At 37.5% G+C, this 20,068-nt stretch overlaps 2 protein-coding genes across 6 annotated transcripts in view; one reads left to right on the top strand and one right to left on the bottom strand.

Moving 5' to 3' along the window:
* The window catches only part of rbl1 (retinoblastoma-like 1 (p107)), a 31,586-nt gene extending 19,958 nt beyond the window's left edge, over nt 1–11,628 (top strand). Inside the window, exons 13-22 of the mRNA XM_053498101.1 lie at nt 106–270; nt 590–731; nt 3,132–3,368; nt 4,121–4,290; nt 8,357–8,533; nt 8,748–8,819; nt 8,897–8,981; nt 9,088–9,239; nt 9,390–9,554; nt 11,075–11,628. Of these exons, the coding sequence (XP_053354076.1) occupies nt 106–270; nt 590–731; nt 3,132–3,368; nt 4,121–4,290; nt 8,357–8,533; nt 8,748–8,819; nt 8,897–8,981; nt 9,088–9,239; nt 9,390–9,554; nt 11,075–11,245 (1,536 nt within the window). The 3' untranslated portion in view covers nt 11,246–11,628. The remainder of the gene's footprint in view (nt 1–105; nt 271–589; nt 732–3,131; nt 3,369–4,120; nt 4,291–8,356; nt 8,534–8,747; nt 8,820–8,896; nt 8,982–9,087; nt 9,240–9,389; nt 9,555–11,074) is intronic.
* Nucleotides 11,629–16,642: 5,014 nt separating this feature from the next.
* Nucleotides 16,643–20,068, bottom strand: part of chd6 (chromodomain helicase DNA binding protein 6) — a 91,261-nt gene continuing 87,835 nt past the window's right edge. For all 5 annotated transcript variants that reach the window (XM_053498096.1, XM_053498100.1, XM_053498097.1 and 2 more), the window contains one exon: nt 16,643–19,875. In XM_053498096.1, coding sequence (XP_053354071.1) covers nt 18,796–19,875 — 1,080 coding nt within the window. In that variant the 3' untranslated portion in view covers nt 16,643–18,795. The remainder of the gene's footprint in view (nt 19,876–20,068) is intronic.

Raw genomic sequence — 20,068 nt, 5'->3', positions numbered from 1 at the left:
TGAGCCAGTGTTATTTGGATATCTTTGTTTGAGTGTAAATATACTGCCGTTATTGTGCCTCAGAGGATTTTAAAATGATATTGAATTGTATGGATATATGTGTAGGTGATAGAGGTGTTCATTCGGTCTGAGGAGGGCCTCTCTAGAGACATGGTGAAGCACTTGAACGTCATAGAGGAGCAGGTGCTGGAAAGTAGGGCGTGGACCAAAGACTCAGTGCTGTGGGAGGCATTAGAGAATGCTGATTCAAAAGTCCCTACTGTAGCAGAGGTAAGGATACATATTCAATTCATTTTTAGTTGTTTAGTGCTTTTAACAAAGGTCATTGTTGCAAAGCAGCTTTGCACAATCAAAGGAAAATTATGAGAATGTGAATGAATATATTGTATGGTAGTCATACATTTGCTCATCTATTAGATGAGGTATTAATGATCAGAATGACTGAACTATCCATTGTTTTTATATATTACATTTAGTATCTGGAGTCATTTGTTTGCTTTAATTATTTAAGATATATTTAAGTTTGTCTGTCTTTTTGATTGTGTGCGCCTTCTCTAATTATGTTTTCCCACACCTGTGTTTGCTGAAGGTAAATTTTCCTAGCAGTCTTGATTCGGGCCGCAACAGTAGTAGTGGGGGCCACACCCACCTTCCTCTGGTGGCTCTGTCACCCATCATTCACCCTCGTCTGCGAGAGGTCCGCACTAGCCTGGGTTCCAGTGCTCGCAAAGGTACAGTACCAGCACCAAACACAACAAGGTATTAAGTGTGCACAACTTAAGGTACATATAGTGAGCTGTATACTTGGATACAAACAGGGCTAGTTTAAAAAAATTAAGTTACATTTTTTAAAGATTGAATAGAGGTGTCATATGTACTATATGCAAGTATTTACAATGTACCATGCTTGGAAATGCATAAAAGGGAAAAACGTCTTATTTTAGTATTTCTTCGTCAAAGGCAGTGTAACTGAATGGTTTACAAAAAAATATATAAAATAAGCATCCATTGAAAATTCTTCCTCCTAGTCATTTACTGTTATTAGCTCATTCTGTGTCAACCCCCTAAATTTAATATTAGGTTACTAATAAAATCAGGGTCTTTCATTTAACTCGACTGCACCCATGTTGGTCAGTTCAGTAAGTGCTGTAAAAAGCGCACTCTACAGGCCACACTGCTCTGGTCGATGCCAGGCCTTAGTTTTGTGATCCTTTACAATCAGCCAGTAGATCTGTAGTTTGTGAATCAGTTCATTTAGGTAAAGGTCTAGGTAATGTCTCTTTTGATTAGGGCAGTGCATTTAATCGAACTTTATATTTATTTACAATTTTGGCTTTCAGTGATTATAAAAATAAGATATTTGAGATCAGAGATCAAAAGTAAAAAGTCTCGTACTACACTTTAATTTAACCTTTCCATATTGAATATTTTATTTGAAGATTTTGTTATTGAATTATTGAACATCTTCAGTGCTCTTTTAATTTAAAACAGGTTTCATTCAAAATCATTCAAAGTTTTAACCATGGGCCAATTTTCCTTGCTTTAATGTTTTAGAAGTTCTTTTAAGCAGAAAATAGAAAGGAAGATTATATTTGTCTCCCTTTTTTTTTATCTAAAAAATAAATAGGTCTAAGAATCAAAAACTTAAAAGATTTCCAGTGACTCCCCTAGTTTTTTTCCCCCTAAGATTCGATTACATTCTTACAGCTTAGATAAACGCAGCGCTTCTCTTAGTCTAACTTATTTGTCTATTTTATAACCACCATGAGGCATCTCCCTGAGGGCTAACCCTCAATACCCTTATTATAAGCCCTATTACCCTATTTAAAGGACCCATACATTTTAAAAAAATATTTAATATGTTTTTACTACCATAAGAAGGACAGAATCATAAAGGTAAAAGCATTCTTTACTTTTCTTCTTGGCTTATAACTTAGAGGGTTAAGTTATTTTCCCAAAGGTTCTACTAAAAGGGTTACAAGTCACACATTAAATCATTTCAGTGTACTTTACAAAAGTTTAGGACTCTGAGGCAACATAAAAGTAAATTCTAATAACTTTGAGACCTTTTTTAAAATATTGAAGTTGGGCAATTTAAGAACGATTATATAACTTTGTAACTCTGTCCAGGACGAAGATTGTCTATTGGAATTAGGAGAGTGTACTGATTGTCGGGAAATCAGTTACTCCAAACCTGGTTTCTTTAAGTTGTTGTACTTTTTAAAAGACAAAAGAGACCACTTATTAGACTCTGATGTGTTTTATGTTGTTACTTGAAGTTGGGTGTTTGTTTGTAGATTATATACTGCCCAGCCAAAAAAAGTCACACATATTAGTATTTTTGTTGGATTGCCTTTTGCTACTGTACGATTAGGGCCATGGCATTGTTTCAATAAGCTTATGCAATGGCACAACAGAATCTTCTATTAATGATGCTTCTCCAGGACATCCCAAAGATCCTCAATTGGTTTAAGGTTGGACTCTGTGGTGGCCAAGATGTTTTTCCAACCACATTTCTTCCTTGACTGTTTGATGATGGTTCAGCAATACCCTTCTAGGCTTTAATAATGCGTTTTACAGTTTGTGACCCAATTTTATTTATTTTTCATCTCTTTGTTTGTTTTCATGATGCAGGATATAATTTGTCCCTTCTCAAACAGAGAAACATCTATTTGCCATGGCTGCAGGATATGTCTTTTGACATGGTTGTTAAGGAGTTGAAAAACCACTTCTTGATTTATGGTTAAATAACATGTTGGCAGCTAAAACGTGTTAATCACTGGAGTGATTATCCACTGGAACACTCTTAAATATTCGCCTTGTTAAATTCAGGTGGTAACCTTTTTTTGGCTGAGCAGTGTTGGTGATTTATTCACTTGATTATAGAAGTTGCTGTGGACCACAAATTATTTTATAATATTATTATATATTTTATAATGCATAATTAAAAGTATAGTTTCTTCCAAACTGTTTTGGTTAACCCAGTCTCTTGCAGGCAACATAGCAGTGCTGTTTTAAATTCCTTTTGTAAGTTGGCCCTGGTCCTACAAGAAACAATATTCTGACAAGACATGATAAAATTTTACATCATGAAATTTCCATTTTATTTGATGTTTTTCTTCATGTTTTAGATGCTCCTCCATCTCCCATCTCTCTCCACGATCGCTTCAGTTCTCCAGCGGCAGGCAGTGCCAAAAGGCGTTTGTTTGGTGATGACCCTCAACCTCACTCCCCAGTGAAGCGAATATCTGTTACTCCCGTGAAATTAATACCCACCAGCTCTACAGAAAACAACCAGAACATGACTGCAGCAACTGTCCTCTCCATGGCTACTACTAGTGGCCACCAGCTCAATATTCCTTTGCCAGGTATTATTTATTAAATACAGAAAGACACCCAATTTATAATGAATTTAAATTTAAACTATTGAAACTATTTCATGGTCAAAAATATGTAAAAAATATGTTTTATACTGTTCTTTTAACATGTATAACCATTAATGTATCTATTGCATGAAGAATATTGATTATAAATGTATTTATATGGATGGGGATGGTGCACGGACAGGGTCATCAGTACATTACATCTGTATCATTGTTGGTGAGCCCTATGTGCGTCCTACGTTATACATTGTATGTGTTTTCCTGTGGTAGTGGTATTCATGCCTTTCAGCCCAGCTCCCTGCTGACCGTGACTAATAAATGTGAACTAGGTCTGTCCTAGTAAGCTTGCACAGAGCAGAATGAGGGCATTTAGATATTAAGCCAACTTTTTGAACTGCAGTTATTTAATGGGTGTGAGTGCATGTCTGAAAAGTACAGTAAGACATCTCTTCGAACATACTAATGAGACTTTGATCTTGTGCAAAAAAAAACAGTGCAAAAGCATTTTGAGAGTTTTTTTTAAAGAAGTTTAAATATATATATATATTTTATAATATATATATATATATATATATATATATATATATATATATATATATTTTATAATATTATATCAGACCTCAATTGCTGTAGATATGGATCATCTGCCATATGCAATGAAAAAGTAAAAAAATGAATGACTTGGAAAATATCTGTATGAATGACAGAATAAAAAAGAAAAAAAAATATTTTTTTAGTGATGAAGAATGAACTGGGAGGTATCACAGTAATCCAGGTACAAGCGAACCAGTTGAACCCCCTGTCCACTCAGGTTCTGCTCACCTCCCCGAACAAATTCCCTGAGATGCATTCACAGTCAACAAACAGACCACGCCGGACAGGATCCCTTGCACTCTTTTTTCGGAAGGTAAGATGGAGTAAAACTCTGTAGCTGCCACTTTTTTTTACCCTCACTTGCTTTTCTTTGTTGTAGTCAATCAAAATGTTTTGTGTTTAGTTATTTCTCTCATAGCCACATACCAACTCTGTTATTCCAGTTCTGTCACCGATACTAGATTGCGCTGTTGTCTTTGGGACTTTCACATATACTTGCATTATTAAGGATGCACCGATACCATCATCAGGTTTTAGTTATACTGCAGTTATCCACTCCTACTCGCAAAATATTTAAATTCTTCTTCACAGCAGAGGTAGGAACTCATTACTGCAGCCCCTACACACAGCCCCTCCTTCCCATCACCTTAAACTGGGTGTCAATGTTGACAACTTTGATGTGAAGATGAGATGGAACTTTAGGGAAAGAAATTGTCTTTAAGGTAAAAAAAAAAAACATAAAAAGGAACTATAGGAACAGTAATCAGATTATCTTGTGATTTCACCACTGTAAGTTTGTAACGTTCGGCTTTGTTATTTAAGCTAGTTACACTACTACGGGGTCGAGAATCTAAATAAGGGCTAATAAAACTCACTTCCGGTGTTGCACAAGCTTCGCGGAGCATGGAAAGACACGCGATAACAAGTTCAAAACAAACCCAAAGTGTATTAAGTGAGACAAAAACATAAACAACCAGGGTGCACCAAAAACCAATTTTTACAAAATATATACAAAAATAATAAAGTGTAAGTGTGAGTGCATGTATGTATGTCCAATGTCCGAGTTATTATTGTGTGTGTGATGGTGGTGGGAGAGATGGCTTGGTCTCACCGGTATAAGATGTTTACTCCAGGAGCACGAGAAAACGGAACGAGATGGGTATGGAATGTGTACAATAAAGATTAATCCATTGAGGGAACAATAATCCTCTGTGATGACAAACAATCTCTCTTTCTCTCTTCTTAAATGCAGCGTCTTCTCATCTCTCCTCATCTCTCCACCTTGAGTCCTTTGCCAGTTCCGCTTTTAAGCCGGAACACGTGACCCGACACGTCATACGGCTCCTTAGCGCCATACCTGTGCATGCTCGCGAGAGCGTAACCCCGGAACCAAAACGCAGTCTTTCTGGGGGACAAAATAAACCATAGTGGCTTCATTAATACGGCCGGGTGGTTTTATATTTTTTTTTACCAACTTCATGTGACCAATATAAACAACCCCCTTATGTGGCCGCGCAACAAGTTTATATATATATATATATATATATATATATATACAGGTCCTTCTAAAAAAATTAGCATATTGTGATAAAGTTCATTATTTTATGTAATGTACTGATAAACATTAGACTTTCATATATTTTAGATTCATTACACACAACTGAAGTAGTTCAAGCCTTTTATTGTTTTAATATTGATGATTTTGGCATACAGCTCATGAAAACCCAAAATTCCTATTTCAAAAAATTAGCATATCATGAAAAGGTTCTCTAAACGAGCTATTAACCTAATCATCTGAATCAACTAATTAACTCTAAACACCTGCAAAAGATTCCTAAAGCTTTTAAAAACTCCCAGCCTGGTTCATTACTCAAAACCGCAATCATGAGTAAGACTGCCGACCTGACTGCCGTCCAGAAGGCCATCATTGACACCCTCAAGCAAGAGGGTAAGAGACAAAAAGAAATTTTTGAACGAATAGGCTGTTCCCAGAGTGCTGTATCAAGGCACCTCAGTGGGAAGTCTGTGGGAAGTAAAAAGTGTGGCAGAAAACGCTGCACAACGAGAAGAGGGGTGACCAGACCCTGAGGAAGATTGTGGAGAAGGACCGATTCCAGACCTTGGGGGACCGGCGGAAGCAGTGGACTGAGTCTGGAGTAGAAACATCCAGAGCCACCGTGTACAGGCGTGTGCAGGAAAATGGGCTACAGGTGCCGCATCCCCTAGGTCAAGCCACTTTTGAAACAGCGGAAGAAGCGCCTGACCTGGGCTACAGAGAAGCAGCACTGGACCGTTGCTCAGTGGTCCAAAGTACTTTTTCCGGATGAAAGCAAATTTTGCATGTCATTCGGAAATCAAGATGCCAGAGTCTGGAGGAAGACTGGGGAGAGGGAAATGCCAAAATGCCTGAAGTCCAGTGTCAAGTACCCACAGTTAGTGATGGTCTGGGGTGCCATGTCAGCTGCTGGTGTTGGTCCACTGTGTTTTTATCAAGGGCAGGGTCAATGCAGCTAGCTATCAGGAGATTTTGGAGCACTTCATGCTTCCATCTGCTGAAAAGCTTTATGGAGATAAAGATTTCATTTTTCAGCACGACCTGGCACCTGCTCACAGTGCCAAAACCACTGGTAAATGGGTTACTGACCATGGTATTACTGTGCTCAATTGGCCTGCCAACTCTCCTGACCTGAACCCCATAAAGAATCTGTGGGATATTGGAAAGAGAAAGTTGAGAGACGCCAGACTCAACACTCTGGATGAGCTTAAGGCCGCTATCGAAGCATCCTGGGCCTCCATAACACCTCAGCAGTGGTGCCACAGGCTGATTGCCTCCATGCCACGCCGCATTAAAGCAGTCATTTCTGCAAAAGGATTTCCGACCAAGTATTAAGTGCATATGCCTCCGAGTGGCGCAGTGGTAAAGCGCTCGCCCTATCATCCGGAGATCGCTGGTTCGAACCCCGGGTGATGCTGTTTTCCTCTCACAGCCGGAGGCACAGAGAAAGCTGATTGGCCGAGCTCTCTCAGGGGGCAGGGATGAGAGGTACTTGTGCTCCCACATAGTCACGGCTCTACAGCCAATCAGGGGCGTCTGTGAGCTCGCGCACACGGAAGGAGCGGCTAGCGCCTTCCTCCGAGTGTGTTACTCCGCCCCTAACGGTGCGTGAGCGAGCAGTTCGAAAAGATGCGGTCGGCTCGCGTCACGTGGTTCGGAGGAAACACGGGATAGCTTTCGTCCTCCCGACTGAGTGGTTGTGGTAGCCTTGATGTGTGTGGGAGCCTCCTAGTGACGGGGAGTAATTGGCCACGACTAGATTGGGGAGAAAATCGGGGGAAAAGAATTGGACAGGACTAAATTAAAAAAAAAAAAGAAAAAAAAAAAGTATTAAGTGCATAACTGAACATAATTATTTGAAGGTTGACCTTTTTTTTTGTATTAAAAACACTTTTCTTTTATTGGTCGGAAGAAATATGCTAATTTTTTTAGATAGGAATTTTGGGTTTTCATGAGCTGTATGCCAAAATCATCAATAGTAAAACAATAAAAGGCTTGAACTACTACAGTTGTCTGTAATGAATCTAAAATATATAAATGTCTAATGTTTATCAGTACATTACAGAAAATAATGAACCCTATCACAAGATGCTAATTTTTTGAGAAGGACCTGTATATATATAGACAGTGCGACAGTGTTTGTGAGCAGTTGCCATAGAACAGAAGTACCACAAAGAGGGGGCAGGTGCTGGTTTCCTACCCAATAAAACGTATTTACTGTTAATTATATTGATAGGATATGTAATATGTACTTGCTTTTCCAGTAAGCACAATTGCATGCAATAATATCACATAAAACGTACTACAAAAGCTGCTTGACTAACATCATTCACCTGCAGGACATATGGCCTCCAGCATCCCCACTGATATTTGCACTAGCAGTGTTAGCCCTGTGTCTCTCATCAGTTTAACTGCACAGTGGATTAATGAGGATTTTACTCGGCAGGACTCAGTATATTACTTCAATAGGTGGTAAAGCAATAGCATGTGCCCTCATTCTAATATGTTTTGAATGTGACATTTCTGTTCACATCGTATTTGGAGACAACGCCAGGTCCTGGTATCAGTACTTAATATTGGCAAATATCCAAATTGAAGTACTTGTGCTCGTTCTGGAAAAATGTGGTCTCAGTGTTTGTCTGTATGTTATAATCCAAGTGTAGACAAAGACACAATCCAGTATAATCTCAAGTATTACTTGCCAGTGGTGTAAAGATTTGTGTTAAGAACCTTGTTTTTGTACTGTAAACATGTATAAGGTTATCTGAATATTACTTTCGAAGGGTGACCAATACGTAATCGACTTTATTTTGTTTTTGTCAAGGTGTATCATCTAGCAAGTGTGCGTCTTAGAGATCTATGTCTAAAACTGGACATCTCTGCAGAGTTAAGGGGCAAAATCTGGACATGCTTTGAGCAGTCTTTGGTTCACTTCACAGATATGATGAAAGACAGACATCTGGATCAGCTCTTGCTCTGTGCAGTCTACCTTATATCCAAGGCAAGTAGTAGAATTGCTGAACGATTTGAGTGAATGCATTGACTAATTATATGATAAACAGCCATGTTCTGAAACCCAACAGTACCAAGTCCCATGTCACTCTATAAACTTAAATGTTTAATTTTAAAAATAACAGTGTTTAACAAGCTGTGTTGACAAGATTTTATAAGAATTTCTAAAGAAACTGCTAATGCTTTCTTAATTCCTTTCATAGATCTCAAAAGAGGAGCAGACTTTTCAAGACATAATGAAATGTTATAGGAGTCAACCTCAAGCAAGCAGCCATGTAAGTGTTATAAATATTTTCATAAGCACTTAACTGATAACTGGGTAATAACTGTGTGTTTGTCACCATGTGTCCAGATATACCGCAGTGTGCTCCTGAGGAAAAGAGTCCACGAGCAGCAGACTGATGACAAAATGGAGGTTGATTCACCAACAGACCAAAGTACTGATGCAGATCTGCTTTCAATAAATTTTGATTTTATTTTGATGCCTAAAGACCTAAATAATAACTGAGATAACACTTACTGAATCCATTTTTTTTAATTTAGCCAATGGCAGGTCAGACCAAGGTGCCAAAGCTAAGGCTGACAACGAATCAGATGAAGACAGGGGTGACCTCATCCAATTCTACAATTCTGTTTATGTTCTGAAAATGCAATCTTTTGCACTAAAATATGCTCATCCATCAGCTGATAGTAGTGTACGTACACTTTCTCTAAAATAAATTTTTCCCAGTTTGACATTATTTTTATGTGGTATAGAAATTCCATTATTTATCTGCAGAGAAGCAGTCAAAAGAAAGTACAAGAAGTAGCTCTTATTTTATTCTTTCTGCTTTATACAACCACAGGTGGAAGCGCCCCCGTTATCTCCATTCCCCTCACTGCGAGCTCAGCCTCTCTCCCCACGACGAATATCTCAGAGACACTCCGTCTATCTTTCTCCTCATAAAAATGGTTCCTGCCTCAAACCCAGCTCTGCCTACACGTACAAGTTTACTGGCAGCCCATCTAAGGTTAGAAGTTTCTTACATGGTTATTGTTTTGTGTTCATACGTTATAATATATGTTAAAATATATAAATTTGCTGTAACATTAACACCATCTAACATTAACACATTAAAATTGATTGTCAATTATATACTAATAAACTGGTGACAGAATCATGGACTATGCTCATCCATATCTGCAGAGACTGAGGGCAATATCCAATCCAATCCCACAGAAAAGCCAATGCAGCAAAAATTGCCAGAAAGCTTAACGCTGAGAACTCTCTGTCATGAACTGACACTGTCAAGAAACCAGTTTAAGATTAATTTAGCTTTGTGACATGTCACGTTATCCTGTGGTCGTAAAGGTATTGTCATCGTCATCAACAATACTCGGGTAGGCTGTGGCATTTAATCGTTCCTGAGTTGGTACTAAGGGACCCAACGTGTGCTGAGAAAATATCCCTTGTACCCTTGTTCTTAGCTGACAGGATTGGCAACTTAAGGGGATAATCTTCCGCTGCTTTACAGTAGATCATCTGCTTTAAGGTTAGATGAGTTTGGTGTTCAAAGATGCTCTTTGAATGTTTTTGGGTTGCTGTTGCAATTTTATCACCTCAAACCAGTCAGAATGCCTAGATTGCTGCTTTGGGCAATGTTCTGCTAGGAAACCTTGAGTCCTGCCATTCATGCCGATTTTACCACCTACATAAACATTGTTACTGACCAAGAACATCTCTTCATGGAAACTGATGGAAGAGGCCTCTCTCAGCAGGATAATGTGCCCTATCACACTGCAAAATGGTTAAAAAATTGTTTGAGAAACACAAGTTTGAGGTGCATTTCTCCCAAACTCAATCCACTTGAGCATCTGTGGGACATGCTGGAGAAACAAGTCAGATCCATGGAGGAACCATCACACAAACTTTTTTGCCTTAAACGACTTAAAAACACCAAGGGACTTACTTACAGCTTGATGCCACATACCACAGCATATCTTCAGAGGTCTAGTTAAGTCCTTGCCTCGACGGGCCATATTGGCTGATCGATCACAACTTTAACACCACCGCCAGGTTAATTGATTAGCATTGATTATCAATTATAAACCAGTAAACTGCTTACAGTATCATGGGCACCTTAGGCTTATGCTCAGGTCTATGAAAAGCTGATGTAGCACAAATCGCTAAAAAAATCACTGGTGGCTAGTGGACCACTGCCATAGGAGTGGGCTTCCATGGAATGTGCCGGAAAAACATGTCCAATCTGTGGAGGCCCCACCCACAACCTACAGCAGTTTGGCTGCCAAGTCCCAGTGCTAGACACCACAGCACACCTCGGAGGTCTTGTGAAGTCATGCCCTGAGGCGGCAGAGCAGCCCCAGCCAGACAATGGGGCCAGCACAATATTGTGTTAATGTTTACCATATTAATGTCATTGCTAATCAGTGTATATGTGTTTATTCAACAGTACTATAACCTAAAGTAAACATTTTATAGATTTCTAGCTTATTATACTGTAGCTTATTATGTTTCCATGACTTTCTTCAGGATTTGAGTGACATCAATCGAATGATTCGTCAGGGAAGTGTGAGCAAGAAGAGAGCTTTTACCATGGAAGGAGATGAGACAGAGTCCCCTACTAAACGTTTGAGCCAGGAGAGTGAGGATGTGCTGCTCAAACGCCTTCAAGATGTTGTAACTGAGAGAGCCAATCACTGACCAACGATGCACATGATGCATGTGTCCCCTATCAGTGATGAACTCCAACAGACCAATTATAATGCAGCATGTCCTTTTATAACCAAAGAGCAACTCATAGAGCTATCCAGGGTGCTGAACCAGTGGCTCATGATTGACAGGCTATTATAGAATCTTAAATTGTTGCAAGTACTTTTAATCATTTTCAAATGGCAGCATAATACTAATGCATCTCAAAAAAATTATATTGTATATATCAACTTTTAATCTTAATTTAATTTAAAAAATTAACAAATTTTCTAGATTTATTACATGAAATATTTCAAGCCTTTTGTTAATGATTACGGCTTACAGCTCATGAATATTAAAAATTCATTATCTTGAAATACTAAGCCACATATATATATATATATATATATATATACAACTTAAACTTTTTTACATTAAATCTAAGAGAAAAAAAAACTTTTCCACAATATTCAAATTTTTGGGATGCACTAGTAAGTTAATAAAACAGATTGGTATAATACAGACCCTTTATTCTATCTGCCCCTGTGGTGTCTGAAGCAATATTTATAGTACTCTGGGGGTAAAGAAAAGCATAAAAAGTTAAATAAATAAATAAATACATGTGGCTCAAATAATTAACTAAGTTTATAATTGGTGTAAATGAGTATTGTCCTTTGGGCTATAAAAACATGTAGGAGTGTATTGTCTTTGTGTAGTATCTACACATCGATTTATTTTTTATTTTAGTATTTTTTTGTTATTCCACTGGGGTGGAGAAATTTGTATTCTAATGTACATCTCAAATCGCTTTGGTATATAATGCCATATCAGTCTATCCATGCCTTGGCCTGATCAAAGTCAGTGTTTACATGGTCTTTAATTGTTGTCCCTGTGATTACTCATTATATTTTTGTATATTGTTGTTTACAATTTTTAAAATGTTTTGGTTGTTTAGTAGTGGAGTTAACTATTATTAATTAATTAATTTTGAACATTCTCAGGAACAGTCTTCAATCTTTGGACCTTAATAAATTTTAGGGTGAGAATCAAGGCTTATACTTCTGAGGACAAAGTTGTTTGTTTGTTGGAAAACAAATTATGGGAAATGGGGATAATGTTGCTGTGATGGATTGATGTTATTCAGACTCTTGCTTGTGAATGCCTTGTAAATATGCAGGCCAATAAAATATTATTGGTTGAAAAGTCTTCTAGTAATTGCAAATGAAATCTCTACACCATGCAAGTATCATGTTTCAGTGCATAGACCTGAGATAACAAACTAGTGCATATAATATTAAAATACTACTTATACAGTACATACATACATACATACAGTGCGTATCTTTACTGGGTATAGATAAAAAATCACACCCCTTTCAAATAATGAATTAAATTTTATTTGTATAGCACTTTTAATAATGGTCATTCAAGAGGAACCAGACTCAACAAATAGATGATGTCTTTAAGTTAATATGGAGTCCAGTTTGTTATTAGAGCGTCAAGTCGAATGTAGGAAAAATAGTGCCACAGTTTAGTTTTTCCATCTGTATTTACTTAGGGCAACTTTTACCATCCAAGTGAAAGATATTCCTGCTTCAATCCTGTTATCCGTTATCACCCAAACAAGGAGGGATTTCCTGTTGAGTCTGGTTCCTGGACTCAACAGTTTCTTGTTCCAAAACTGTGGAGCTAATAAGAGAAGTACACCTCTTACAAACAAGATGCAAGATACTCCAGTTATTCCGAGAGTTCTGCCATATACAGGAGAAAGACAGACAGACATGTACGTGTGCTTTAATCTGAAATAATATCACTAATTACATTAAAGCTGATCAGCTTATTTTTAGCTTTAACCTTTAAACTATTTCTACAGACTCTCTACCTGTATCTCGTATCTACAGCAGGTCGACTTAACTTTCTTCTGATGTGATCTTAATTAGATTAAGAACGCAGACTGTTAATTAATGGTGCAAAGAGTTATGATCTATAACATGCATTTTAAGACCACCAGCTGATACTGAGGCCAAACCAAAACCCTTTGAATAGGAAGAACAGGGGTGTGTGCTCACAGCCCCAGGCCCCAGAGGCGGATACAAATGCATAGAATGGTGTGAGATCTTTTTTACTGTGGGCTTCAACATATACTGGCAGAGACAACACTACAATGCGAGTATCATTTAGATCTTAATCTGAAATGGTCAAAATTTTTGTGTATTGAATAATTAAATAATGGAAATCATACTGGTCATAATTGTGTAATAATAACTAGCCTGATTGTGCTGGACTCAATAGCTGCACAGATGAAGAAATAAAGTGACCTGCACAATGATATCAGTGGATTTTATTGATTGTTGAATACTGAAACTCTGGAAATGAAATCACATTAAATGCATTTTCTTGTAAGCCATTTTTTATTGCACAAGAAAAGATCACATACCATAGTTTTAATCGTGATCGGTCCACAATGGAATACAGGAGCTATTTAAACAAAAACGAAAAAAAAAAAAAAAAACACACACACATACTCAATTACTGAGGACTTGAAGATCAAGATGAGATTTTTTTCCCCCTTTGCAGCCTTGTACTGCCTTAAACTTGCATGAACACTGGCTACAACCAAATCAGCAGTGCTCTGTTCTACTCGTGATCAGAACGTCGGAGCATGCATAAAGGCTGTTTATCAAAGTAAAACAACAAATGCAACAATAAACAAAACACTTTGAATCGTTAAAATTCGAACTGTCGAGTACGCGTACAGTGATGAGGCTCAGATGCAAGAAACCTGCTAGTTTATTTATGGCGTGATGAGCGATTGTTGGCAGCCCTGTGTGCATATGACCTGACCTGTATACTGGCACATGAACCTCAGCTGAGGAGCGCGTGATTAATTAAAGCTCCACTGTAGGACTGATGATTAATGGAGGATAATACTTTGTATTCTGTATAATTTGTTTTGGTCAGTTACAATCATTTTTATTAAATATCTGCCGCTAAACAGTGACTGAGTGGGACGCAAACGCGCCAGGCAGCTGTCCAGTGCTGTATCTGTTACGATGTGTGTATGAACGGTTATAAGGAAGAACACATTTGGTGAGATGAAATCATACCCTTTGTGTCAAATGGGTATTATTATGTACATCCTGGAACACACATACACACACATACAAAACAAGTCTACAAATCGAACTATTCGATAATCAACTAAAACACTTACTGAGTGTTCCTTAACATAAAATCTAGTCCTTAAGTCCGGACCTTTATATTGCATATTTAAACAGTAACTGTGTGTGAATTTAAACAAACGGAAAAAAAAATCTATACAAATAACTAAGGAATAGAGTCTGCTCATCTGATGTATTGGAAAAAAAAAAAACAGAGAAGGCGTGTACAAACAGATTCATTTGTTTAATCACGGAAAGTAAAGCAACAGTGATTACTGAAATAACTTGGAACTGACAAAAGTAATCACTTAATTATTAACGACTAATGAAAATGTGATTTTGGTTTTGTATTGTGATTCAACAGTGAGAAAGAAAAAAAAATGGCCTGGACAAAAATATTGGCACCCGTAGTGACTAACCTAACATTTTGTTGCGCAACCTTTTAAAGCAATCACTTCAAAGAAGGCAAGTCGCAGCACAGCGGCCCCTGAACATGGCCGAGACTCCTCGATGTCTCGCAGCAGGTACAGTCTGCTTTTCTCTGTATGCTTCATTTCTGCTCGTGAACACTGGGCTATAACTGTCACAGAAATATTACACTGCCTGCAGATGGTCTTATAACCTTCACCATGTTTGTAGATGATTTTCCTTCTAATCTCCTAAGACAACTCTCTCCTGTGACTTTCTGTGGTCCATGTTCAGTGTGATACACACCGTGATACCAAACGGCACGGTGACGACTTTACTACATTAAATATCCTCATTAAGTGATTGTAGACGCCTGTGATGCTAATTACGAACCACACTTTAGTTGATCTTTTCTAGGAACACCAAATCATTTGTCCAGTCCAGTTTCACTCATTCAGCAATGTCTCATTAAATTACTATTGATTATTACTTTGGTCAGTTACTTCACTGCCATTGTGGGTTTTTCCTCTGTGTGATGGAAGGGCACCAACAGATTCGTCCAGGTTTGTAGCAAACACATGACTGTGTGCTTTACAAAAGTGTTTTAAGGGAACAAAACCTTGTGGGAGAGGTGGACCTGATGAGAAAGCATAATCAAAAGGTCGAAGCATTGTTCAGCAAACTGGGATTTTGTCACTAAAGTACAGAGATCATTTAATGTGTTTGGATTTCGGGAAACGGAGTAAACTTCGAATACCATTTTATGTTAGATACTTGATCCGGCAAGTGGAATTTATTAGTTTACCGTTACAGTGTACAGTATGATAAAGTGTGTGGAATACTGCAGACTTTTAGTAGATTATATGATCAGTTTCACAAACTGCAACATACAGGCCCCTCTGAAAGCACTGGAACGACAAGGTCATTAAAAAAATATTATTATTATAATTTTTTTGGTTATACAGTACACTTAAAATATTTGTTGACGGATGAAAATTCCAGCTTTTATTTCCTAATATTTACATCGAGATATGTTGAGCTGGCCTAATCTGTTTAGTCAAAAATATTGGAACATTGTGTCTGTAAATTTGGTGATTAAAACAATAAAAGCAAAAAGAAATTCCTATTCTTGTTCTGTCACCTTATCATCCAGCAAAACAACAATCTACAAGACACTAGCAACACAAAAAGGATTTCTAATGGGGGAAGAAAAGTGAAAGTTGTCAGAATTGATTGAGCATCCATTTCTATTTTAGTATTACCATAACATAAAAACATAAATCCACAGGTACCTGTGACCCACAAATGAAATTATTTCTGATTTGTTTAATTTTATACAAAAGTTTTAACAGTATACATATCTGAAGTATTTCAATATAGTCAATGATAATGATAATAAAGTCGATATGTATAATAATTCTGAATATTATAATTAATTAATAAATATAAAATTATTATATTATGAATGAATAAAGATGACAATTATTATAATATAACATTATTTATAATAATTTATATTAGAAATATCTGCTCCTATACTTTTTCCTCACTAAAACATTGGGTGCTCAGACATCAAGGGTGCCATGTATTAAGTTATTTAAAACATCCAGATGTAAATATTATAAAATTAAAGTTAATCTATCATCTAATATGCGTCTTTTGAAAAAAAACAACAAAAAAAAACCCAGAACTTGCACCACTGTTCCAATCATTTCAGAGGAGACTGTATAAATAAATATTTCCTCCATATTTAAAATCAGGGCACAATAATGCTGCGAAAGTAATGTTAGGGTTTAACATAAATAATTGAGGAAACCAAATAATACAATTAGACTTAAAATCAATAAGCACAAACTTTACTCAACATTGTGGCCTGTAGGGCACTGCAGCTACATACAGACAATTTATGATTGTTGTGATTTCCGTTAGTTTTTATGTAGTGTTGACATAGAAATGTGATTAAGTACTTTAGCATATCTACTTTAGAAATGTCCCTATATAAGAAACAAATGCACAGCTCCCAGCCAATCAGAAATTAGAAATGTTCTGTGGCCATGATATAGTCTTTAATATAGCAATCAGAACTGATGCACCCACAGAAACTTTTAGGGTAATGACAGTGCTTCCCTTCCCAAAACACACATAGCTTGTCATATACAATTTAAAATGAATAAACAAATACCATGAGTAAAATGTTACACAAGCCAATTTAAAATGCTTAATAAGCCAAATGTCTTTTCAATAAACTGGATAAATAAAAGAAATACCTAATAAAATATCAAATGAAATAGCATAATTATATTTGGTGATTTTTAAAAGGGGAAACAAAGTTCAATCAGCTTTCTAGGAAATGACAAGTCAACAAAAATGTAATGCAAAAAAGAAGACTGCTTATAGCTGAAAAAATATAATGTTCAGGTTTACAGGGATAAAAACTGTCCTCTGCAGGAGACATGTCCACACAAACAAATGTCTATACAGTAAACAGAAGAAAACACATAAGACAGAATACATTTTCAGATAAATATTCACCATAAGGGTCGTGCAAAATGTTCACATCAAAAACAATAAGATGGTGAATTAAAGAATGTTAGGTATGAAAAGTACTCCCAACATAAGGGATAAAAAAAAAAGAAAGAAAAAAAGACCCTGCTGTGCAATTTGGAGAAAAAAATGTGTGAACAGAAAGTCTTGGGTGTCCAACTAGTGTACAATATGGGTCGATACAGGAAGTACTAGCACTGATTTACAGGTTCTCCCAATGATGTAATGACAATAAAAATAGTGTGCTTTTAAACAAAGGTAACAGCAATATACAGCTATATAAATTTACATGTTTAAAAAAAATCTTGACAGGTACTACTCTACACTATTTTCAGATGTATTAAGTCAGACAAAAGCACTTAAGCAAGGCCTTCTGCCCCTAGAAAAAGATTCTCATCCTTTCTGTGCCCTTTTACTCGACATGTCGGACAAAACACAGCAATGATAGCAGTAACAATGAAATGTTCAGTTCATTAATAGTGTTCATATGAAGGAGATGTTCAAACACAATAAATCACCCCATGACTCCAAACCTGCACAAGAGGTAAAAGACTGACTGGGAATCAACACATGAAATCCTAATTGACACTCAGGTCAAATCCATGATCCTCTGCCCTTAGCTGAAATTATTCTCACAGCATAGTCCAATCTCTGGTGTGTTAGAACCAAAGGATATTATTTCAAAATGACAACGGGGGAAATATATTCCACCTCCGCGCCTCCCAAATGGCTGAATTTCGTCTTTGTTATAAATGCAATGTTTTCCATTTTGCACTTTGATTTTATGTATAGCTTTATACATATTCTTAAATGTAAGAGTAACAGCAACACTTCTGCTAATAATCCACCTACAGAAAAGTGTGATTTGAAAACAAACATAAAATGTTCACAAGAATTCCTATGAATAATCTAATCAAATGATTTTGTAAGCAAAGGAGTGTGTGTTTCTATGACCCTGTAAGCACCATAAATTAAAGACAAGACTGTCATGTCATTTCACAACACCTGTCATCAACTGCAGTTACTTTCCCTTTAAACCGGGAACTGTGTATGGATTGCGTCCAATAGGGGAAAAAAATGAGGAAGAAAGAACAAGCAGGATCATTTGGATGACATCCTTTGTCACTTCTAACACTGAGCCAAGTGTGCCATACACAACCGCCATAGGTCAGGTGATGACCTCTGGACCTATTTCCATGATGCAAGAGTGACATCTTCACATTCGACGTGATGTTTATTTGATATTCTTTTGGTACTGAAATGTGAGTGTGTGCATGCTATTACTTTATGGTAATTTCAGCAAACCCTTGGAAAGGAGTATGTCAGAGAATTTACATGTTTTAATTATGTAGCAGACCTAAAAACATTAAGAAGTTCATAATCAAATTTCTTTACACAAACTTTTACCATCACAACACAAAGATACTGTTGCTCACTGGAGAGCAGAGTTTACTGTACATCCTGTGTTACATCCAAGCCTTCTTCTTTTGGCACAGGCATGCTGCACTCTATTGTTTTTTCTACATCTCTGTTTATTTCCTCTACTGCTTTGGCTGCGTTAATCACAGATGGAGCGTCACTAGCATCGTTATTTATAACATTACCGGTGTCCACAACTGGGAAAGGTTTTTCCAGCCTACCCTCTTTATGCTTACACTCCAGTGTCTCTTTATCTCTTATCCCCGTCATCTCCCCATCCTGTGCCAATAAACCAGTGTCTTCCTCAACCCTTCCTTCATCCCTAATTTTCTTTTTCTTCTGCTTAGTAATGCCAGTGCTATCTGCTGCTGATGGAAGTGCCAAAATACTGCCGTGTGGCAGGAACATGTGAGGATACAGTAATCCATGAGGCATTCCTGGGATCAAAAAGGGATTGAAGGCCAAATGACTCCCGCTGCTTGTAATGCTCGCAGAACTGCTAGTAACCGTGGGGCTGGGACAAGCAGGTAACATTTTTTTCTCGTTCCCTCCTAGAGTTCTCTCATCTGTGCTCTGTCTCTCAGTACTAGGCTCCGGACTTGCTCTCTCTTTAGAAGCTGCTGTACTGGAGAGGACTGCAGGGCTAGGGATTAAGGCCACAGCGGCAGAGGATATGGAGGTCACTGTTGCCGTACTGGAGGAGCTGGGAGCTGTGGTTACTGTGGAGGCTGTAGCAGATAGTGACTGGTTTATCATTCCACTTATATGAGTGCCATACATGGGTGGTTGCACTGCTGACATACTATGTAGCATCATAGGTAGCATACTCAGGCCATTCTTAGCATCTTCTCCCGATAGGGCTGTACCCAGACCATGAGGGAAGCCCATGAGCCCGCTTATGGGAATGCCAGGGACATTGCGAAGGTTGGGTAAGTTAACCATGTCCATGCCAATGAGGCCATCATTCATGAAGAGTGGTCCGATGCCAGCAGGAAGCTCAGGAGCTTTTGGCATCTCACTTCGGGGTCTTCTACCACGACGACGTGTGCTAGGATCTCGATTCACTGGCTCAGTGAGAATCCGGGTGAACTTTCCTTCCGGAAGGAAACCCTTAAAGCAAACAAAGAAAAAAAAAAACATATATTTTTTACTTTTTAGAACATACATAAGCTAGATACTGAAATTAATCCAGCAGGAACTTGTTATGAAATAAATATTTATGATAACAGAAACTGAGAACAATCTGATACTCTTTGGAAAGTTTTGACAGAAAATGTAGTCTCACTATATGTATGTTAGAGCT

Source organism: Clarias gariepinus, chromosome 6 (genome assembly GCF_024256425.1).
Source record: "Clarias gariepinus isolate MV-2021 ecotype Netherlands chromosome 6, CGAR_prim_01v2, whole genome shotgun sequence".
In the NCBI taxonomy this organism is placed as follows: domain Eukaryota; kingdom Metazoa; phylum Chordata; class Actinopteri; order Siluriformes; family Clariidae; genus Clarias; species Clarias gariepinus.
This window is presented reverse-complemented; position numbering and strand designations above follow the sequence as displayed.